The sequence below is a fragment of the Oncorhynchus mykiss genome, chromosome 1 (genome assembly GCF_057628025.1).
Source record: "Oncorhynchus mykiss isolate SJ-2025 chromosome 1, ASM5762802v1, whole genome shotgun sequence".
Classification (NCBI taxonomy): Eukaryota; Metazoa; Chordata; class Actinopteri; order Salmoniformes; family Salmonidae; genus Oncorhynchus; species Oncorhynchus mykiss.
The window spans coordinates 73270363-73294855 of record NC_143022.1 but is presented as its reverse complement, the minus strand read 5'-3'; the positions used below and the strand labels follow the sequence as shown (position 1 = coordinate 73294855).

Here is a 24493-nt window from a genome sequence, read left to right as displayed (position 1 = left end):
GCGATACAGCCACTCTTAACTACACCGGAAGTTAATAGGAATATTACATTTAGATCCCCAAAATGTTTATCATACATGCCAGATTTCAATACTGGCCGATGTTATAACGTGGGAGGTTGTCTTCTCTCAAATGAAAGATATCATATTTTTTGCGATATTCTAACCTCGAGAAATGTGTAATTTAACAGAGGGTCCACCACATTTCTCCTATTTGTTTTTATCAACAGTTACTAATGATCCTCAACAACAACCACACAGCCGTGGCGGCATTTACAGAAGAAGCAAATGAAGGTAAACAAAACAATGTAAATAAATGGAATGATAATGTAGGCAATACCAACTGAAGGGAACTAACAGTAAATTGTCAGTTGAATATGTGTGGTTACTAGACCTACTGACGGTCGATACTGACAGTGGCTAATATTTAACATAATAGAAATAGGAAACAGAAAAAGTCGGGGTAGCCTATAATTAAGACATTTGAGAGTGCCTATTCCAGCAAGTTAAAAGGCTGTAACATTTAAATTCGTAAACTTTACTGTTGATATGCTTCAGTTTGCTGTCATATGACTGGTTTTGTCTCCAGTGATTATAAGATCAAATATATTGAACAAAAATATAAAAAATATATTTTTATGGAGTTATTCAATTGAAATATATTTATTAGGCCCTAATTTACGGATTTCACATGATTGGACAGGGGCGCAAGAAGCTGTTTAATCAGCTTCTTGAAATGCCATACCTGTCAGGTGGATGGATTAGCTTGACAAAGAATAAATGCTCACTAACAGGGATGTAAACAAATTTGTGCACTAAACTTAAGAGAAATAAGCTTTTTGTGGGTGTGGAAAATTTCTGGGATCTTTTATTTCAGCTCATGAAACTTGGGATCAACACTTTACATGTTGCGTTATATTTTTGTTTGGTATAGATCTAAATAAAGTTATTTCTATTTACAATTCCCTTACCCAAACATATTACTAATTTACCTAGCTCTTATCAATAGCTCTTATCAAGTTGTAAATTACAGTGCATGGAGAATGGTGTTATTTCAGTCTAAAAAAATTAGGTAGATACTTTTTCTACATAGAACCGGTAGGTTCACTAGACCTTATTCATGGTTTCCTTGTGTGTAAGGTGGGGGAATTATTAGGGAATTAAGTCAAGGTCAGAATACTGCGTATCTATAGACACCTCCACCACACCTTTATTCATTTGATCTCCACCCAAATGAATAGCAGGTGAATAGAATTCTATTCTCCTGCTTAAATTCAAGCTCAGAATACGCATATAGAGAAAAGTTTATGAGGGAATTGCGCTCCATTTATGCAAGCTTAACTCAGGTCGGACTCAGCCCTAGAGTGAATTGCTATTTTGTGGTGGTTTGATCAAACCCATCTGCACGAGTGCTGATGACAAAGGAAAGCATTTCCATTTCAGTATGCACGTTTAGCAGGAAATAAAAAGGCAAGGAAATGGTGGGCAGTGTGGGTGGAGCGAGATGGCAACTTTTCTCTTTTTATAATGAGGACCCCCCCAAATCTGATAGAGGATTTAGCAGTTTCCTGGTTGGCAGACATAAGACAGTGTATCCAACATCCCAACGCTGACAGACTTCAAACTTAATTAGCACAAAATAAAAACCATTGCCTGAATAAAAAGGACTTGAATTACAAGGAGTGAGTTATAAAAAGGAGTGAATTATAAGGTAATGGAAACTGGAGCTGAAATTCCAGTAGACATTAGTCGGCCACTGAGATATTGTCTTGGTACCTCAGTCATCTTAATACGATTTCCAATACCTATAAGACTATGACCTGCAATGGGCTTTGCTTCCTGGCATGTAATCCTATCTGGCAAATTGGCCAATAATACAGAACAGCTAGGCAGTTCAACTATATCAGGAGTGTTTCAAATTACATTTGAGTGATCCATTGGAAACTCAAAATAGGTATCCTATTGAGGTGAATGTCCGGTGGTGGTGCACTCCAGAGGAAATGCAACAAAATAACCATAATTAAATACTGCAGAGGTCACTAATATCTTAATATCGTTAGCAACCACTGTCTGTGCAGTATGGATTTATTTAGATCATTTTTAAAGGGAAATACATTTTATGGGAGTCAACTCAGGACACTGAGATAACAGTCAGTCACACTATATTTCATCCAGGGCACACACACAATACCATGTCAAGTTATGAAAACAAATGTCCTTGATTGTTATTTGAGAACTGTAAATTAATAGGGCATCTTAAAAAGCCATGCAATAATATAGCAATAACTGAATGCGTAATGAAAATGCTCTTCAAAATACTAGACAGTGAGTGAAGTTACATATTCGTAGGAACCTTCTGTGACTGAAGCCATTTTAATGGTACTGTTTTATATGATGACCTGTAACAGCGTACTCAATTTAACATGGCAATCACAAGAAGTGCATCTGCAGCACAATAAATCCACTTAATTCACTTTGTTGATGAATCACGTCTAGCATTCGTGGAACGTTGGTGATGTTTCTGTGATCTAAGAGACTTCCTCTTTACTGTAAGAACTAGCAGAGACCTCAGTTGGCCACAAAGGCCAAGCATGATAACAGAGGACAGTGGGCAGGGTGGTTAAGATTCTCTGGCCCACAACCTTTGTCAATTAATACATCGTAGTAGTAGGGCTGGGAGTAGTCCTAGATTTCTACGTGTAAGTTGGGGTATCTTTTCAGCAGGATAGTAGCTTGTTTGGGTTGAAGGCGTCCACTCTGGCCGATGGTGTGTTGCTCTGATTTGTTTTTCACTGCAATCTGTAAGGAAATACATACATTGAAAGAAAAACTTTAAGAAAATGTTTTGCCTCATTCAATACTGGATTTTGTGTTATAGATATATGTAATGTTTTAAAACTTTTATAACTGCCTTAATTTTGCTGGATCCCTGAAAGAGTAGCTGTTGCCTTGGCAGCAGGTAATGGGGATCCATAATAAATACAAATACTAATTCATTTAAAAACATATCGGCTTGAGATACACTACATGACCAAACGTATGTGGACATCAGCTCATCGAACATATCAATCCAAATTCATGGGCATTAATATGGAGTTGGTCCCCCCCCTTGCTGCAATAATAGCTTCCACTCTTCTGGGAAGGCTTTACACTAGATGCTGGAACATTGCTGTGGGGACTTGCTTCCATTCAGCCACAAGAGCATTAGTGAGGTTGGGCACTGATGTTGGGTGATTAGGACTGGCTCTTGGTCGGCATTCAAATTCATCCCAATGGTGTTGGATGGGGTTCAAATTAAAATCACATTTTAATTGGTCACATACACGTGATTAGCAGATGTTATTGCAGGTGAAACAAAATGCTTGTGCTTCTAGCTCCAGCAGTGCAGTAATATCTAACAAATTACACAACATATACCCAATACACACAGATATAATTAGGAATGAATTAAGACTATACATATGAATGAGTGATGTCAGAGCGGAGCGGACTAAGATACAGTAGAATAGTATAGAAAACAGTGTATACACATATGAGATGAGTAATGCAAGATATGTAAACATTATTAAAGTAACTAGTGTTCAATTCCTTAAAGTGGCCAGTGATTTCTAGTCTATGCCTATAGGCAGCAGCCTCTAATGTGCTAGTGATGGCTGTTTAACAGTCTGATTACCTTGAGATAAAAGCTGTTTTTCAGTCTCTCTGCACCAGCTTTAGTGGGGTGAACAGGCAGTGGCTCAGGTGGTTGATGTCCTTGATGATCTTTTTGACCTTCCTGTGACATCAGGTGCTGTAGGTGTCCTGGAGGGCAGGTAGTTTGCCCCAGTGATGCGTTGGAGAGCCTTGTGGTTGCGGGAGGTGCAATTTCCGTACCAGGCGTTGATACAGCACGACGGGATGCTTTCAATTGTGCATCTGTAAAGGTTTGTGAGGGTTTTAGGTGACAAGACAAATTTATGTAGCCTCCTGAGGTTGAAGAGGCTCGGTTGCACCTTCTTTACCATACTGTCTGTGTGGGTGGTCCATTTCAGTTTGTCAGTGATGCGTACGCCAAGGAACTTGAAGCTTTCCACCTTATCTACATTGACGGGACCGCAGTGGAGAAGGGGGTGCACCCTCTGCTGTTTCTTGAAGTCCACAATCATCTCCTTTGTTTTGTTGACATTGAGTGAGATTGTTTTCCAGGCACCACACTCCCAGAGCCCTCACCTCATCCCTGTAGGCTGTCTCGTCATTGTTGGTAATCAAGCCTACTACTGTTGTGTTGTCTGCAAACTTGATGATTATGTTGGGGGCGTGCTTGGCCATGCAGTCATGGGTGAACAGGGAGTACAGAAGGGTGCTGAACACGCACCCTTGTGGGGCCCCAGTGTTGAGGATAAGCGGAGTGGAGGTAATGTTTCCTACCTTCACCACCTGGGGACGGCCCATCAGGAAATCCAGGACAAAGTTGCACAGGGTGGGGTTCAGACCCAGGGCCTTAAGCTTAATGATGAGCTTGGAGGGTACTATGGTGTTGAATGCTGAGCTATAGTCAATAAAAAGCATTCTTACATAGGTATTCCTCGTGTCCAGGTGGGATAGGGCAGTGTGTAGAGTGATGGCGATTGTATCATATGTGGGTCTATTGGGGCGGTAAGCAAATTGAAATGGGTCTAGGGTGGCAGGTAAGGTAGAGGTGATATGATCCTTGACTAGTCTCTCAAAGTACTTCATGATGACAGAGGTGAGTGCTACAGGGCGATAGTCATTAAGTTCAGTTACCTTTGCCTTCTTGGGTACAGGAACAATGGTGGCCATCTTGAAACATGTGGGGACAGCAGACTGGGATAGGGAGAGATTGAATATGCCCGCTGGTCTGCGCATGCTCTGAGGACGCGGCTAGGGATGCCGTCTGGGCCGGCAGCCTTGCGAGGGTTAACGCGTTTAAACGTTTTACTCACGTCGGACATGGAGAAGGAGAGCCCACAGTCTTTGGTAGTGTGCCGTCGGCGGCACTGGGTTATCCTCAAAGTGTGCAAAAAATGTATTTAGCCTGTCCGGAAGCAAGATGTCGGTCTCTGCGATGTGGCTGGTTTTCCTGTTGTAGTCCGTGATTATCATTATACTGACGTTAAGCTTGCTTGATTGCCTTGCGGCGTGAATAACTACACTGTTGATATTCTGCCATATTACCAGTCACCTTGCCATTGTTAAATGTGGTGGTTCGCGCTTTCAGTTTTGCACGAATGCTACCATCTATCCACGGTTTCTGGTTAGGGTAGGTTTTAATAGTCACCGTGAGTACTACATCTCCTATTCACTTCCTTATAAACTCAGTCACCTTATCTGTGTATGCGATTATTTTCGCAAGCTACCTGGAACATATCCCAGTCCATGTGATCAAAACAATCCTGAAACGTGGATTCTGATTGGTCAGACCAGCATTGAATAGTATGAAGCACGGGCACTTCCTGTTTGAGTTTCTGCCTATAGGATGGGAGGAGCAAGATGGAGTCGTGGTCAGATTTGCCGAAAGGAGGGCCTTGTAAGCATTCCACAAGTTTGAATAGCAATGGTCAAGAGTCTTAGTAGCACGAGTCGAACAGTCAATATGTGGATAGAGCTTCGGCAGCCTAGTCCTCAGATTTTCTTTGTTAAAATCCCCAGCTACAATAAATGCAGCCTCCGGATATGTGGTTTACAGTTTGCATGAAGTTGTTTGAGAGTCGTCGAGGTTTCGGCTTGAGGTGGGATGTAAACGGCCTTGGCAATGACGTTGGAGAATTCTCTTGGGAGATAATATGATCGCCATTTAATTGCGAGGTATTCTAGGTCAGGTGAACAAAATGACTTGAGTTCCTGCATGTTCCTAGAATTACACCATGAGTCGTTAATCATGAAACACACCCCTCCACCCTTCCCTATTTATTCCGGTCTGCGTGATGTACTGAGAATCTTGCTGGCTTTAACAACTCCGACAGAGTATCCCGAGAGAGCCATGTTTCCGTGAAACAAAGTATGTTACAGGCCCCGATGACTCTGGAAATAAATCCTTGCTCTTCAACTTTGTAATCCAAAGACTGACCATTAGCGAGTAATATACTCGATAGCGGTGGGTGGTGTGCGCACCTCCTAAGTCGAACCAGCAGGCCGCCTCGAGTGCCTCTCCTCCGCAGGCGATGTTTTGGGTCGGCCTCTGGAATAAGTTAAATTGCTCTGGGGAGAGTGAACAAAAATCTTCTCCAGGGAGTCTTATTCCTGGTTGTAATGCTTACAGTTCTGGTGAGTTACCGCCACTCTAATATGCAATAGTTCTTCCCGGCTGTATTTTATGACACAAAACATTTCCTGAGCTAATAATTTAAAAAAGAGTATATAAAAAAACTAAATACTGAAAAGTTTCCTAAGAGCTAGTCGAGATGCTGCCATATCCGTCGGCACCATCTTCATCTGAGGTCAGGGCTCTGTGCAGGCCAGTCAGGTTTGTCCACACCGATCTTAACAAACCATTTATGTATGGACCTCACTTTGTGCACAGGGGCATTGTCATGCTGAAACAGGAAAGGGCCTTCCCCAGACTGTTGCTATAAAGTTGGAAGCAGAATGTCATTGTATGCTGTAGCGTTAAGATTTCCCTTCACCTAGGGGCCGAGTCCGAACCATTAAAAACACCCCCAGACCATTATTCCTCCCCCACCAAACTTGACAGTTGGTACTATGCATTCGGGCAGGTTGCATTCTTCTGGTATCTGCCAAACCCAGATTCGTCCATCGGACTGCCAGATGTCAGTGTGATTCATCACTCCAGAGAACGTGTTTCCACTGCTCCAGAGTCCAATGGCGGCGAGCTTTACACCACTCCAGCCGACACTTGGAATTGCGCATGGTGATCTTAGGCTTGAGTGTGGCTGCTCGGCCACGGAAACCCATTTCATGAGGCTCCCAACAAACAGGTATTGTGCTGACGTTGCTTCCAGAAGCAGTTTGAAACTCGGTAGTGGGTGTTGCACGAGGACAGACAATTTTTGTTCTGTGAACTTGTGTGGCCTACCACTTCCCGGCTTAGCCATTGTTGCTCTTATATGTTTCCACTTCACAATAACAGCACTTACAGTTGACCGGGGCAGCTCTAGCAGAGCAGAAATTTGACGAACTGACTTGTTGAAAAGTTGTCATCCTATGATGGTGCCACGTTGAAGTCACTGAGCTCTTCAGCGAGAACATTCTATTGCCAATGTTTGTCTATGGAGATTGCATGGTTGTGTGCTTAATTTTATATACCTGTCAGCAACGGGTGTGGCTGAAATAGCCGAATCCACCCATTTGAAGTGGTGTCCACATACTTTTGTAAATATAGTGTATTTATTCACATTTATAAATAATGTATTACTACTTGTAGACACTAAACTGAAAGCGTAATTAAGCTAATAACTTGTTATCCATCTGTGCGGCACTAAAATAGCATGTAGTAGCTGGGCACCTCAGCTGAGGGGAAATTAGCCCTGACACAAATAAAAAGCGAAACAGGAGGGAAGACCCTAAAGGAAACTGGGCAGGGGGAGAGATTGGTTATGACTCAAGACAGTTAACGGCAGAGAAAATTATGTTACCTGTGCTGTCTCATTACCTTGGCCCTTGTCTCCTAGCAAAATGTTTAATAAAAGAACATAACCGTGCTGACCTAGTTTAAAACAACAGGGAGAGAGGGGTGTGTGCAATAAGCCTGGAGCAAGGATTTCCTGTACACTGAGTAGCAGCAACATACCTGGGCTTTCTCAACACACGTATAGAAGGACTGCATTTCATTGGAGCAGAGGGTGTCGACGAAGTTGTTCTGCTTCCAGCACGCCATCATCATGGACATCTCTGTGACGCATGTGGCCTCTGTGGGAAAACAGTGTAATCACTTTCCAATGCTGTTGTCAAAATTATAAGGTACTACTAATTCAGCATACTGATGACTGATCTACAATTATTTCAAGAGTGTATCATTTATGCACATTGTAAATAAGAGACGTAACAGTCAACACAGCCGACCAATCAGAGTGTAGAGAGCTGGGGCACGTTCAGTAGACAGAACAGTGTGCAATGTTCAATTCCACCGAAACTATGCTGTACTGAACAGCACGACCAGGGGGGAATGAATTCCGCCTATTATGTTCCAAAACGTTTCTTAAACAGAGGAACCTACCCGCATTTCTCAAATAGAAACTCGTTTTAGTTGCCACTGTTTGGCGGAATGAATACACCCCAGTTGAAGAACGACGTGATTATGATGGGCCAGAGGGCAATCGTGTGTTCTGTGTGCTGCACGAGGTTGCGATTTAAAATAGTCATTCACACCCATATTGATAAGGTCACACCTTGCAAACCGCTAGCAAACGTATCTCAAGACTGTTGAAGAACGGTGCGCACCGTTTAGGGGAAACGTGTCGTTCAGTACAAATCGTAAAGCAATAAATAACCAAACGTGCAATTAGCTAACTAAATGTACTGGGCTGTTGGCTGTGTTATGTCTACAGCCGTGTCCACTGGATAGAACATGTCATTACACAGGTTAGTTTGGAAGCCTTTAACAGAAAAGCCTTACCCCCTTTCTTAATTTTCCTGTTGGCGACCTCATCTTTCAGAACAAGCGGCTTGTTGGGTTTCAGAACGGGCTTTTTATGCTTTCTGCTCAACATCCGACTGACCTTCTCCTGAAGTGCAGTCCCACCTTGCATCGCCATTGCGGCTTGCACAATACAATTATCACACGTAAATAGCGAAAATGTAATATCTTGCTTTCACAATAAACTATCGCAAAACTGCCTAGATACGTGAAATAGTATTTTCTCTAACAACATTTCCTCACAAGAGACAAACGTGGGGCGCCATCTTTGGTCGTATATTGCTGTTACTGTAGTAATGACTATGTTGACGACACATTACGAAAGATTAACGTAAAGCGTTTGTAGTTTTCTGTCGTCTAATGAGCTGCACATTTTAAATGTATTTAAAGCGGCAAAATGCGATTGGTACTTCCATTTTTGGACTTTGATCAATTATATACTCATTGATTCTTGAAGTCTCATGAGCTTAGTTCAACTGTCATACCCCATCAGAACTAAAAATATAAGCTTGTTTGACCATTATTTGTAAACAATGTAATTGTAAACAAACACTGTATAGCCTCAGAATATGAATACAACTATAAATTTGATATAATGGATGGTCAGTCCTTGCATCCATGGCTCTGTATGAACTTGAGACACATTTCTCCAACCCAATCCCTCAGCTCTTTACCAAAACAGTGGCAGGTGGCCACTTTATTGTTTACTGCGGATTACCCCTTTAATAACTTAATCATATTTGTGTAATAATATTGTATCAAAGGAGTTACATAACCTGCCCTTCCAATTTATAGATGACCAATTTTAAGATCCTTCTTGAGCTTTTGCATTCTTGCCCATGGGCTGCAATAATTTACTGCCATTGGCACATTCTAAATTATACACATTCTGCCTCAAGGTTACCTGGAGTATCCAGTGGAAAGGTAGGCATGCAAAGAGAAATACGTAGACTCCCCAATATGGCAGTGTGACATTTTGTTAGAATGTAGGGCAAGTCCAAACATTGGGACATCTCTCCAGGCACGATGTATCAAAGCTGCAAACTCAGCAGATATTAGTGTTGATAGTTATGTCAGGTGAACTCACCTCAACTCCCAACACAGAGAGGGGAATCTTCAGGAGATGACACACAAATCTCATGGATGTTAATGGGTAAATCCATTTGAATTTAATCACCTTTGACTGCATGATTTCATCAAAACTTTCTATGCATGTTTGCCCGTGGAAGAAGTCAGAAAATGACCTTTTGGACCTGAATGCCAAAACATTCAGGAGATAAAGGTGCTCAAAGTTGACCCATTTTGCATACCCCACCATACAGTCAAATCTAATTTTGTTTGTCACATGCTTCATAAACAACAGGTGTAAACTAACAGTAAAATGTTTACTTTCCAACAATGCAGAAAGAAAAAAAATAACAAGGAATAAATACACAATTAGTAACGATGACTTTGCTACAAACACGGGGTACCAGTACCGAGTTGATGTGCAGGGGTACGGGGTAATTTAATTAGATATGTACATAGCTAGGGATAAAGTGACGAGGCAACAGGATAGATAATCAACAGTAGCAGCAGCATATGTGATGTGTCAAAAGAGTCAATGCAGAATATCCAGGTATTTATTGGTTAACTATTTAACTAACTATTTAGCAGTCTTATGGCTTGGGGGTAGAAGCTTTTCAGGGTCCTGTTGGTTCCAGACTTGGTACATTGGTACCGCTTTCCTTGCGGGTGCAGTGAGAGCAGTCTATGACTTGACTTTGAAACCGCCTGATATAGAGGAAGGCAGAGAGCTTGGCCCCAGTGATGTACTGGGCCGTACGCACTACCCTCTGTAACTACCCTCTTGTAAAGCCTTGTAGTTGGATGCAAAGCAGTTGCCGTACCAAGCAGTGATGCAGACAGTCAAGATGCTCTCAATGGTGCAGCTGTAGAACTTTTTGAGGGTCTGAGTGCCCATGCCAAATCTTTTCAGCCTCCTGGGGGGGGGAAGAGGTATTGTTGTGGCTTCTTCACGACTGTGTTGGTGTGTGTGGACCATGATAATTCCTTATTATACCATGAAACATCCATGTCTTCATCAAAATTATTTGATCATTTCTGAAAAAAAAAGGTTTTAAGAACATTTGTCATTTTCTAAACCTTTAAACGTTAAATGATCTAAAAGCCTGTAAACTGTGATTTTTTTCTATTCACATTTGTTGAAGCTTAGACCCTATTTCACATCATCTGAAGTGATTGTGTTGTGTCAACTTAAAATTGTATCTTCTATTATCTATATTCATATGATTTCAATAGATTTCCAATGGAGGATTGAGATTATATTATATACATTATACAAAAATAGAAAAGCAACATGAGTTACAGTTCAACATACTGAGTTACAGTTCATATTAGGAAATCAGTCAATTGAAATAAATTCATTAGGCCCTAATCTATGGTTTTCACATGACTGGGAATACAGATATGCATCTGTTGGTCACAGATACCTTAAAAAAGGTAGGGGAGGGGATCAGAAAACCAGTCAGTATCTGGTGTGACCACCATTTGCTTCATGCAGACCAGACAGAAGTGGGCAATTCCACGCAGTGTTGCCAACAAATTTTCAGGGGAAGTTGCTCGAGGCAGGTCGATTTGTTGTTTGAAGTTGCTAAATGACGTTGTGATGTCATTGTGTGATGACGTCATTACGTAATAACGTAAAACTGTGTCATTACGTAGAATACACAATAACGTTACTAAAATTGATTGGCCATTTCGAATAAAAATATGATTTGAATTTTGTTAGTTTAGATTTGTTTGTTTATTATTAAATATTTTTATTTGTAAAAGTAATATAATCACAACATATTTTATATGATCAGATATTTTTATTTTTAAACATAACACATTGAATTATTGAACAATTACAAATTATTGAACTAATAAATAACATATATTTTTCTCCCACTTAAAAAAAGATGAGAGAGGCCTGTAATTTTCATCATAGGTACACTTCAACTATGACAGACAAAATGAGAAAAAAAGCCAGAAAATCACAGTGTAGGATTTTTAATGAATTTATTTGCAAATTATGGTGTAAAATAAGTCTTTGGTCACCTACAAACAAGCAAGATTTCTGTCTCTCACAGACCTGTAACTTCTTCTTTAAGAGGCTCCTCTGTCCTCCACTCGTTACCTGTATTAATGGCACCTGTTTGAACTTGTTATCAGTATAAAAGACACCTGTCCACAACCTCAAACAGTCACACTCCAAACTCCACTATGGCCAAGACCAAAGAGCTGTCAAAGGACACCAGAAACAAAATTGTAGACCTGCACCAGGCTGGGAAGACTGAATCTGCAATAGGTAAGCAGCTTGGTTTGAAGAAATCAACTGCGGGAGCAATATTAGGAAATGGAAGACATACAAGACCACTGATAATCTCCCTCGATCTGGGGCTCCACGCAAGATCTCACCCCGTGGGGTCAAAATGATCACAATAACGGTGAGCAAAAATCCCAGAACCACATGGGGGGACCTAGTGAATGACCTGCAGAGAACTGGGACCAAAGTAACAAAGCCTACCATCAGTAACACACTACGCCGCCAGGGACTCAAATCCTGCAGTGCCAGACGTGTCCCCCTGCTTAAGCCAGTACATGTCCAGGCCCGTCTGAAGTTTGCTAGAGAGCATTTGGATGATCCAGAAGAAGATTGGGAGAATAACCATATGGTCAGATGAAACCAAAATAGACCTTTTTGGTAAAAACTCAACTCGTCGTGTTTGGAGGACAAAAAATGCTGAGTTGCATCCAAAGAACACCATACCTACTGTGAAGCATGGGGGTGGAAACATCATGCTTTGGGGCTGTTTTTCTGCAAAGGGACCAGGATGACTGATCCGTGTAAAGGAAAAGAATGAATGGGGCCATGTATCGTGAGATTTTGAGTGAAAACCTCCTTCCATCAGCAAGGGCATTGAAGATGAAACGTGGCTGGGTCTTTCAGCATGACAATGATCCCAAACACACCGCCCGGGCAACGAAGGAGTGGCTTCGTAAGAAGCATTTCAAGGTCCTGGAGTGGCCTAGCCAGTCTCCAGATCTCAACCCCATAGAAAATCTTTGGAGGGAGTTGAAAGGTCGTGTTGCCCAGCAACAGCCCCAAAACATCACTGCTCTAGAGGAGATATGCATGGAGGAATGGGCCAAAATACCAGCAACAGTGTGTGAAAACCTTGTGAAGACTTACAGAAAACGTTTGACCTCTGTCATTGCCAACAAAGGGTATATAACAAAGTGGTATATAACAAAGTATTGAGATAAACTTTTGTTATTGACCAAATACTTATTTTCCACCATAATTGGCAAATAAATTCATAAAAAATCCTACAATGTGATTTTCTGGATTTTTTTTCTCATTTTGTCTGTCATAGTTGAAGTGTACCTATGATGAAAATTAAAGGCCTCATCTTTTTAAGTGGTAGAACTTGCACAATTGGTGGCTGACTAAATACTTTTTGCCCCACTGTATCTATCCTGCCCTGCCATTCTAAAGTCTTCGAAAGCCAAGTTAACAAACAGATCACCGACCATTTCGAATCCCACCCTACCTTCTCCACTATGCAATCTGGTTTCCGAGCTGGTCATGGGTGCACCTCAGCCACACTCTAGGTCCGAAACGATATCATAAACACCATAGATAAAAGACAGTACTATGCAGCCATTTTCATCGACCTTGCCAAGGCTTTCAACTCTGTCAATCACTGCATTCCTTTCGGCAGACTCAATAGCCTTGGTTTCTCAAATGACTGCCTCGCCTGGTTCACCAACTACTTCTCAGATAGAGTTCAGTGTGTCAAATCGGAGGGCCTGCTGTCCGGACCTCTGGCAGTCTCTACGGGGGTGCCACAGGGTTCAATTCTCAGGCCGACTCTTTTCTCTGTATACATCAATGATGTCGCTCTTCTGGCCTCCCGGGTGGCGCAGTGGTTAAGGGCGCTGTACTGCAGCGCCAGCTGTGCCATCAGAGTCCCTGGGTTCGCACCCAGGCTCTGTCGTAACCAGCCGCGACCGGGAGGTCCGTGGGGCGACGCACAATTGGCCTAGCGTCGTCCGGGTTAGGGAGGGCTTGGTCGGTAGGGATGTCCTTGTCTCATCGCGCACCAGCGACTCCTGTGGCGGGCCGGGCGCAGTGCGCGCTAACCAAGGTTGCCAGGTGCACGGTGTAGCCTCCGACACATTGGTGCGGCTGGCTTCCGGGTTGGAGGCGCGCTGTGTTAAGAAGCAGTGCGGCTGGTTGGGTTGTGTATCGGAGGACGCATGACTTTCAACCTTCGTCTCTCCCGAGCCCGTACGGGAGTTGTAGCGATGAGACAAGATAGCAGCTACTACAACAATTGGATACCACGAAATTGGGGAGAAAAAGGGGTAAAAAATTCTAAATAAATAAATAAAATAAATAAAAATGATGTTGCTCTTGCTGCTGGTGATTCTCTGATCCACCTTTACGCAGACGACACCATTCTGTATACATCTGGACCTTCCTTGAACACTGTGTTAACAAACCTCCAAACATGCTTTAATACCATACAACACTCCTTCTGTGGCCTCCAACTGCTCTTAAATGCTAGTAAAACTAAATGTATGTTCTTCAACCGATTGCTGCCCTCACCCGCCAGCCCGCCTAACATCACTACTCTGGACGGTTCTGACTTAGAATATGTGGACAACTACAAATACCTAGGTGTCTGGTTCAACTGTAAACTCTCCTTCCAGACTCACATTAAGCATTTCCAATCCAAAATTAAATCTAGAATCGGCTTCCTATTTCGCAAACAAAACCTCCTTCACTCATGCTGCCAAACATACCCTCATAAAACGGACTATCCTACCAATCCTTGACTTCGGCGATGTCATTTACAAAATAGCCTCTAACACTCTACTCAGCAAATTGGATGTAGTCTATCACAGTGCCATCCGTTTTGTCACCAAAGCCCCATATACTACCCACCACTGCGACTTCTGGTCCCCACAAGGATAGTAAAACCAAACACACACACACACACACACACACACACACACACACACACACACACACACACACACACACACACACACACACACACACACACACACACACTTACAAAGAAAGACACTCTCAGGAAGATTTGTGAGGATTTTGTGAGGATTCTAATCGGAAATCAATCTAACATCTTCTATTTGAGCATTCTTTCTGATTTGTTGGCTAAGCAGTTTACCCTTCTTTTCCCATCTCTCTTTAAACACAAGTAATCACACTTTTTTTGCATATCTAAAAAATATATATAATAAAGAAGAATTCCAGAGCTCGTAGTGATTCTATCCTGAGGTTATTATCATCCATGCCAGGAACAAGTGATATGTCAAGTTGTAACACAACCCCAACATTTCAGTGTAATTAAGATAATTCATATAAGTTGATTCGGAACAGGAAACACTTGTCTTGTGGTATATGGCTGTCAGAGACAGGCATCGGGCCTTTGATAGCTTGATGTAGATGATGCCTTTGTGAACCACAGTATTTGGCAAAAGTATGACATCGCTTGTGGCCTAATGATACAACAAACTATAGATTGAGATTATGTACTTAAAATGTTGACAAACAATGGAATGTTTATTGCATCAAGCATGGCTGTCAATCTCAGTGTCAAGTGCCTGCCCTTCACACTGTTGTCAATGTTCACCGACCCCGACCCCCTGCCTACCAACCAGAACGGAGCTGACCAGAACGGAGCTGGCCTGTCAATTACAAGACTGTTCGTATGGAAAAAGCTCTAAGAAAGTTAACACTTTATTGGTAAACCGGAACCTACATGGAGTTGCTGGCCCCATTTCCCAGTCACAGCCCCAGTAATGATGCAGTAATGTTTTTGGTGCTAACCATTTGCAGATGTACGCATAGTGGGAAATAATCTTACTGTGTACTGTCTGTTAATTGAAGGAATGTTTAAGTGGAGGGTCATTTGAATTGGTAGCTAAGGAATGCCTGTTCTGTTCTAGTGTTGATTTTGTGTTTGTCAGGATGACGTTGCTGCCTCTACAGCTGTATGATGACCTTTAACCTGTACTGTCTTGTTCAGTTTTGCACCCAGGTACGTCTGAATCCCTCTGAACTCTCTGTAAATGTGCATATTGACTAGTGACCTCGCGGGGAGGGGGTGGCTGGCCGTTGCTAAGGTCAGCTCTGCCTTCTCAGCCTCTCACCTCTGTCGTGTGCCTGAGAGATGGGTTCACTGGCTTCAAACAAAGAAACTGTAACGGCTCTCCTCTTCGTCTGATGATGAGGAATAGGAATCATCGGACCAACACGCAGCGTGGTAAGTGTTCATAGTAAAGTTAATTAAATAAACTGAACACTGAATGACAAAAAACAACAAAGACAGTGAACGACACAAAACAGTCCTGTAAGGTGAAAAACACAAAACAGAAAGCATCTACCCCCAAAAGCCTCTCTATGGCCAGGGCGTGACAGTACCCCCCTCCAAAGGTGCGGACTCCGGCCGCAAAACCTGACTCTAAAGGGGAGGGTCTGGGTGGGCCTTCTTTACGGCGGCGGCTCGGGTGCGGGACGTGGACCCCGCTCCACTTCAGTCTTGGCCCACTTAGGTGGCGCCTCTGGAGCGGGGACCCTCGCAGCGGGCCCCGGACTGAAGACCCTCGTAGAGGGCGCCACTGGACTGAAGGGCGCCTCTGGACTGAGGGGAGCGTCTGGATTGAGGGGCTGCGATTCTGTCAGCTCCGGAGTGAAGAGCGACTCTGGCAGCTCCGGACTGACGGGCGGCTCTGGCAGCTCTGGACTGACGGGCGGCTCTGGCAGCTCCGGACTGACGGGCGGCTCTGGCAGCTCCGGACTGACGGGCGGCTCTGGCGCCTCTGGACTGACGGGCGGCTCTGGCAGCTCCGGACAGGAGGGCGTCTCTGGCAGCTCCGGACAGGAGGGCGGCTCTGGCAGCTCCGGACAGGAGGGCGGCTCAGGCAGCTCCGGACAGGAGGGCGGCTTGGTTCTGGGAACAGGCACAGGACTCACCAGCCTGGGGAGACCTACAGGCGGCCTCTTCCTTGGCCGGTGCACCGGATGCACTGGGCCGTGGAGGCGCACTGGAGGTCCCGAGCAACGAGCCTGCACAACCCGTCCTGGCTGGATACCCCCTGTAGCCCGGCAAGTGCGGAGAGTTGGAACAGGCCGCACTGGGCTGTGCTGGCGAACTGGGTACACTGTGCGTAGGGCTGGTGCCGTATAACCCGGGCTGATGAGACGCACTGGAGACCAGATGCGCTGAGCCGGCTTCATCCCTCCTGGCTCAATGCCCACTCTAGCCTGGCCGATTCGAGGAGCTGCGATGTAACGTACCGGGCTGTGAACGTGCACTGGAGACACCGTGCTCTCCACCACATAACACGGTGCCTGACCAGTACGACGCTCCACCCAGTAAGCACGGGGAGTTGGCTCAGGTCTCCTACCTGACTCCGCCAATCTCCCCGTGTGCCACCCCAAAACAAATTCTGGGGCTGCCTCTCGTGCACTTTTCCTCAAGCCAACTCGTCGTAGCCTCGCCGCTCCACTTTGGCTGCCTCCAGCTCCTCTTTAGGACGACGATACTCTCCCGGCTGTGTCCATGGTCCCTTGCCGTCCAAGATTTCCTCCATTTCCAGGAGTCCATTCTTCCACGCTGCTTGGTCCCTTGGCGGTGGGTAGTTCTGTAACGGCTCTCCTCTTCGTCTGATGATGAGGAATAGGAATCATCGGACCAATACGCAGCGTGGTAAGTGTTCAAAGTAAATTTAATTAAATAAACTGAACACTGAATGACAAAAAACAACAAAGAGAGTGAACGACACGAAACAGTCCTGTAAGGTGAAAAACACAAAACAGAAAGCAATTACCCACAAAACCCATGTGGGAAAGAGCTACCTAAGTATGGTTCTCAATCAGAGACAACGATAGACAGCTATCCCTGATTGAGAACCATACCCGGCCAAAAACAAAGAAATACAAAAACATGGAAAAGGAACATAGAATGCCCACCCTAGTCTCACCCTGGCCTAACCAAAATAGAGAATAAAAGCCTCTCTATGGCCAGGGCGTGACAGAAACCCCATCATTATACAAACTATGTTTATAAACTGTGGAGAACTACAAGTCCTCTTCCTCCACACTGTTGTTTCACTAGTTTTAATTTTGCCTCTTTTTGGAGATTCTTATGTTGGAAACTTGGAGGATACTGTATGTGTCTGCTTGTACGTATAGATCAAAACAAAGGTCAAAATGACCATCTTGAAAGAGGTTAAACTAACTTTTTACCTGGTCCCCTCTATTTACCCAAACAAGTTGACCTCCCTGTTGCCATTGGAGTGATTGTCCACACTAGACAAAGGAGCAGGGGGTTAACAAAATATATTCTATCTCAGGCAATTTTTCACAATGAGGAATGTAGACTGAAACAACAGCAGCAGAGTTTCGCAAGTGGCTAAAGGATAGACATGTGCTATAAATAAGGTTACAAAGGGAGGGTAAATGAATGATAACTCTCAAAGTTTATCAGTAAACTACCTGAATTTGGGAAACTTTCAAGGATTTTATGGGATTTTCACAACATGTAAAATATATATAAAATACATGGTGATTTTTATATTTAAAAAAATTGAATGACAAAGCTGTAAAACATTACCCTAAATATAACCCATTGACTTGAATACCGTTGGTGTTTAATATGAGAGTTTCAGCATGAAATGTCTTTAATCATTTTACACACGTATTTACTTTACAATTACAGTGGTTGCATTGCAACCAACAGGCAGAATGTTACGCTGAGCTACACAACACAACTGGATTACTTAAAACGTTACTAACGGGGGATGATTTTTCACTTGCATGTTAAAACAAACTTGCTTGCAACCTAAAACCCACAAGAATAAATCAGCAGATCAGTTAATCTCTCATTGTTATCTTGTCAAATGATTATGATTTTGAAAAGAAATGACCGTACCAGACACTTCTATTTTAAAGACAGTTGTATGTATTTAATGGATCACATAATTAGAAATAAGACTGACTAGGCTACACCAACATTTGTTTTCCACAAATTGCCACAGAAGATTTGCCATAGTAAACAAGGAAATCCTTTATTTTATTTGTACGGAATGGTTGTCAAATATATACTGTAAATCTCCCTTAGTCTGCTCAAAAAGTAATACTAAATTGGTCTGGTGGAATAAGGCCTACCCACCAAGCCTAAGGTAACACCGACATCAGCTTTTAGGGAGTGGAAATTAGGTGACCAGTAATGGTTGCAATTGAGATCAGCTGTAAGGATGCATTTAACGCATATTGATGGTTTCACGAGAGATAAGCTGGCAAATATCTTGTGGCCATTGATGGTTGCAATAGGCCCAATATGTCTTTGTTGTAAATGGTTTGGCTCCAATCTCGTAGCAGATTTGGAAAAAAGTAAATAGTTGGAGGAGTTGCAGAGTTAGTAGCAAATTATGCTTTTGACATAAAATAAAAAATCCATCATTTTTTTTCATAAATTTCTGTATCCCAGTGGTCACCAACTTTTTCTGAGTCAAGATCACTTTCTGAGTCAAATGCAAGACTTAAACAACGTAAGCCTTTGCAACATTAACCAATTAAAAACAGTTCTGTCATCACTGCGTATTGGATATGTTTGAATTTCCCTGCCAACGTTGTTGGCCTGTAGTGTGAATGGAAGTAGGGAGAATGCGCATTTTATGGCTTATAAAAGTGTTGAATAATAACTTAAACATGAACTTATTTATAAATACAGTAGCTCTTTGCTGTATAGGTTGAGTCTCTCTATGCATGGTTTTAAAAGTTTTAACATTTCACAGTATCAACTTCGCTGTGCGTTCATGGCTTCTTTCTACAGTCTGAGCTATCTGATTGGCTGGTAGCTCTATAGGTGCACTTGATTTGCTCTCTGGGTCTGCCAGTTAGGTGGAGTTCTACCTTCAGACACATGAAATGGTTAAAAATGCGAACACTTTGCCTAGGGCTGCTGAATCAAGTGCATCTACCGTCAACAGCACGAGACTAATAAAAAAAATGAGGAAAGAAAGGCTTTATCGTTGGGTTCTTTACAGAAATGTTTGGTGATCGACTAGGAATGCCTTGATGATCAACCAGTGGACCGCGATCGACCGCTTGGCCATCATCACTGGTGTGTCCACTAGAAACTCATGGGCAATATGAACACAGATATAAAGATTAAGATTTTTTTTAATATGAATACATTTAAAAAATGTATTCAAATATAAATTACCAATGTTACCATAGGTTGCCATGTTAATTACCTGACAATTCTGGTAACTTTGGTAAATTACCAATAGTTTTGCCATCCTAGTTATAAAGAATGTACGTTTGTGCCTCCATCATGTTTGCTAGTGTTTTCTAATAGGAAGAAAACGATATTTGCTTGTTGTGCTAGCTAGACGATAAATACTGTAGCTACCATGTCTACGGCAACACCCTCATGACCACAGTACATATAATGTAGTTGTTCTTTATACACAAATACATGGTACAACACACGTTACATACACAATCATAAGGTATATTAAATAAAACATTACATACAAGTACATTCAAATAGAAGTACAATCTGTAACACTTGAATCTTCAAGTTTCTTGTCATTAGCTGTCATCAGCTGTCATAGCTGTAGGGTTTATGATGGAGGGTCCAAGTAAAGGCTTACTGTACGGCCCAGTCTGACCGAAGACATGCACATCAGAGGTACAGTCAGGTCCATAATTATTGGCACCCTTGATGAAGATGTTCAAAAAATACTTTATAAAATAAATAATACAAATACTATACATTAAACAAAAAATATATATAATTGTACACTAATATAATTGTTGTATTTTGTTTAATAAGTAATATTTCTTTTTTTCAAAGATAGCGGTCAAAATTATTGGCACCCCTGTTTTCAATACTCTAGCACCTTCCAATTGCGAGGATAACGACACTGATCCTTTTTCTAAAATGTTTTATTGGATTGGAGAACATGTTGGGAGGGATCTTACACCATTCCTTCATACAGAATCTTTCCAGATCCTTGATATCCTTTGTCTGCTCTTATAGACCGAACTCATCAATTCAAACCACAGGTTTCTAATGGTGTTCAAGTCCGGAGACTGAGATGGCTATTGCAAAATATTGATTTTGTGGTCAATTGAACATTTTACTGAGGATTTTGAATAGTGCTTGGGGTTATTGTCTTGCTGGAAGATCTACTTATGGCCAAGTGTCAGCCTCCAGGCAGAGGCAATCTGGGCTAGGTTTCCCTAAAACATTGTAGCACTAAGATCATCTTTAGTCCGTTTATTTTTAATGGAATTAAGATGCTCTTAGTGCTATGACGCTTTTAGGAAACCTAGCCCAGGTTTTTGTCTAAAATGTCCTCATACTTGATTAAGTTCATGATGGAAGCAAAATAGCCACATAGCATCAAAGATCTACCACCATATTTTAACCATAGGTATGAGGTACTTTTCTGCATATGCTTCTCTTTTTCAATGCCAAACTCACCACTGGTGTGCATGGCCAAAGAGATCTATTTTCATGTCATCTGACCACAGCACCGCTTGGAGTTTGATAAATGGCATTGGTACTTGGAACGGAAGCGATGCTATGTTCAGATGACATGAAAATAGAGCTATTTGGCCACGCACACCATCTCAGTCTCCCCGGAATTGAACCCTATTGAAAACCTGTGGTTTGAATTGAAGAGGGCCGTCCATTAGAGCAGACAGTCATCAAGGATCTGGAAAGACTCTGTATGGAGGGATGGTCTAAGATCACCCCAATGGGTTCTCCAATCTCACAAAACATTTCAGAAAAAGGCTCAGTGTCGTTATACTCAGAGCATGGTAGAGTACTGAACACAGGGGTGCCAATAAGTTTGACCTCTATCTTCTTTTTGTGTGACCAAATCTTTATAATTTTTTGCATTTCTTGTGGGCTACATGCACAATGCACAAATGCATATAATGGAATAGTTACTGCGCATCACAGAGCCAAAAAGAAGAATAAATTGACTAGCTATGTAAGAGAAAAACAAAGTGAGCCTCTATCCTCAACCTCCCACCTCATTACTCTAACCCTACCCATCCTACAATACATGTCTCCCCCCAACCTCCCACGTCATTACTCCAACCGCACCCATCCTACAATACATGTCTCCCCCAACCACCTCATTACTCCAACCCCACTCATCCTACAATACATGTCTCCCCCAACCACCCACCTCATTACTCCAACCCCACCCATCCTACAATACATGTCTCCCCCCAACCTCCCACCTCATTACTCCAACCCCACCCATCCTACAATACATGTCCCCCCCAACCACCCACCTCATTACCTCAACCCCACCCATCCTACAATACATCTCTCCCCCGAACCACCCACCTCATTACTCCAGCCCCACCCATCCTACAATACATGTCTCCCCCCAACCTCCCACCTCATTCCTCCAACCCCACCCATCATACAATACATGTCTCCCCAACCACCCACCTCATTACCTCAAGCCCACCCATCCTACAATACATGTCTCCCCCCAACCACCCACCTCATTACTCCAACCCTACCCATTCTACAATACATGTCTCCCCCAACCACCCACCTCATTACTCCAACCCCACCCATCCTACAATACATGTCTCCCCCCAACCACCCACCTCATTACTCCAACCCCACCCATCCTACAATACATGTCTCCCCCAACCACCCACCTCATTACTCCAACCCCACCCATCCTACAATACATGTCTCCCCCCAACCACCCACCTGGAAACCATGTTTTTCACCCCTTCCCACCCCCCTAGCAACCAGAAAACCCCTCCTCATACCACCCTTCCCCATGGAAAGTTTAAAAAAACATGTTTGTATTATTTGTTAAACAATACCTCTTTCTCTGAGCAATTGTATTAGTATAAAATAATATAGTTTCCCCATTTGTTTTGAGCATACATTTTAGCTCAGTATTTATATTCTTTATTTTATGCAGTCTTTTTTACCCATCTTTATCAAGGGTGCCAATAATTACAGACCCGACTGTACATGGTAAAGGTAGATATCATGGGGGAGGTTCTGGAAAGTACAACTTTTATCCTCAAGACACACTAGCTGTCCCACCTCTCCCTCTGCACATTTCCTCAAGGAGATTCAATAAAGTAAACTGGGAGGATTAGGCCACTTCTCCCAGCCTCCTCTGCTGCAGTCTGAACAGCTGTGCCAGTGTGTGCCGTACCTCCATGTTCCGAATACCGTAGGCAAGTGGGTTGATGCATGGTGGTACCATGAACGCCACTAACGCAGTTAAAAACATTGAGCGCTCCGCCAGTGACAAATTATCAGGAGGTGTCATGGACATGGCTTTCCTTAGCACCAATCTGGCTATATTCCCCATGATGGGCAGCAGCTGCAGGAAGAACATAAAGAAATAGAAGGTGATGGTGTGACGGGCGAGATTATTGTCAGAGTGGAAGGGTTCCACGGCTCTGCGGGCCGCTTGGTACATGCGTCTGTAGCAGATGGAGAAGGTCAAGATGCAGACGAGAAGTACAACATTGATAGTGACTGCGTGGAACATCTTCATTGCCCAGTGAAGGCCAGGTAGTTTATCCATGATTATGGGATTGCATAGTAGCCCTGGAATGGCTCTGCCAAAAGAGGTCTGTCCAGAGAGTAGAAGACCCACTTGGACAACAGCTACGGTCACTGAAAGCACCCAGGTCAGCACTATGGCCAGACGTAGTCGCCTGGAAGTCAAGATGACCATGTAATGGAGGCCGAGGCATATAAAGATGAAACGCTCCACGGCCATGAGGGTCAGAGTGAGCAGAGAGCATAGGATGCCTGTGCTACAGACAGTGACCTGCAAAAGGTACCAGCCTCCAAACACCAGTGTGTGCCTGGTCAACAGGCAGCGGAGCACGGTGGGCGACAGAGCGAGAGACAGCAACAGGTCACTGACGATCAGATTCTTCAGCAGAGTATAGCGACGCCGCCAGGAGAAGCTATCTGAGCTCTTCAGCGCGATCAGCAGGTAGCTGTTCACCATCACAGAGAAGAGGAAAAGAGTCATGAACAACAAGACCAAAAGAACCAGTGATGTCTCATTCTGTATGATTTGCCGATTTCTCCTTTTGAGCGACATAGATTGAGGAGAGTTGAGGGGAGGAGTTAAAAGGTGAAAAGGCAGGTGGCGTCGAGCATCCTTAAGCAACAGGACTTGGTCAATTTGTTAGCAGTAACTTAAAACCAATTCATTTTGGTCCCTTGTGATGTTGTTTATTCATAATCGCACAACCTACCTTTTCATCTTAAACATTTTGCTCGCATGCAGTATTTGGTTCTGAGTCACAAGACCAGAACCAAATAATCAGTGAATTCAGGTGATTTGCAAGTGCAAATAACCACACTTCCATTGCGTTCTGGAAATCAGGCAGTGCCTTTAAGTGAGTGATGACGAATGAATATACAAGCAAGTACAAGTTCGACATGGACATTTACACCTCCTTTATAGAGCAGCCGATAAGGACATTTTTTCAGTCTGTTAAAAATGGCAAACATCAACAAGACCAACGGCAACCCACACCACTCTCATCACGGTTGTTAGCAATAGTAGCATCCCCACAGTTTCAGTTTGTTATAAGAACTTGGATTTTGGGCATTGTCTTCTGACAGGTGGAATCAGTAGTACGCAACGTGCAATCGCTCAATCGATGGAGCAGACGACTGTCACCCTGACATAAGACAGTGGGGTTTGGGCTGAATGATCCATCACAAGAACCATGGCCAGAAGAGACAGCAGATGGTATTGTTTGCATATGTAAAACGCAGTTGA

General features: G+C 43.1%; 2 protein-coding genes across 2 annotated transcripts; both read right to left on the bottom strand.

The window, feature by feature from the left end:
• Window positions 1-2050: 2050 nt before the first annotated feature.
• LOC110528408 (small ribosomal subunit protein mS37) lies at window positions 2051-8923 on the bottom strand. The gene is made up of 3 exons (XM_021610459.3): window positions 8570-8923; window positions 7745-7863; window positions 2051-2796 (listed from the first exon to the last, which is right to left on the bottom strand). The coding sequence occupies exons 1-3, from the start codon at window positions 8706-8708 to the stop codon at window positions 2683-2685; spliced, it is 372 nt and encodes a 123-aa protein (XP_021466134.1). The 5' UTR covers window positions 8709-8923; the 3' UTR covers window positions 2051-2682.
• A 13908-nt stretch (window positions 8924-22831) lies between these two features.
• Window positions 22832-23731, bottom strand: LOC118966712 (olfactory receptor 7C2-like). Its single transcript, XM_036989830.1, has one exon. It carries the CDS (start codon window positions 23729-23731, stop codon window positions 22832-22834), a length of 900 nt encoding a protein of 299 aa, XP_036845725.1.
• Between the last annotated feature and the right edge of the window lie 762 nt (window positions 23732-24493).

Bases quoted from the DNA above. Each gene is read 5' to 3' on its own strand.
- LOC110528408 (XM_021610459.3), bottom strand. From the start codon at position 8,708: ATGGCGATGCAAGGTGGGACTGCACTTCAGGAGAAGGTCAGTCGGATG. The intron at 7,864-8,569 runs GTAAGGCTTTTC...GTTTTCCCACAG, and splicing joins CAGGAAAATTAAGAAAGGGG to AGGCCACATGCGTCACAGAG. The intron at 2,797-7,744 runs GTATGTTGCTGC...ATTTCCTTACAG, and splicing joins CGTGTGTTGAGAAAGCCCAG to ATTGCAGTGAAAAACAAATC.
- LOC118966712 (XM_036989830.1), bottom strand. From the start codon at position 23,731: ATGACTCTTTTCCTCTTCTCTGTGATGGTGAACAGCTACCTGCTGATC.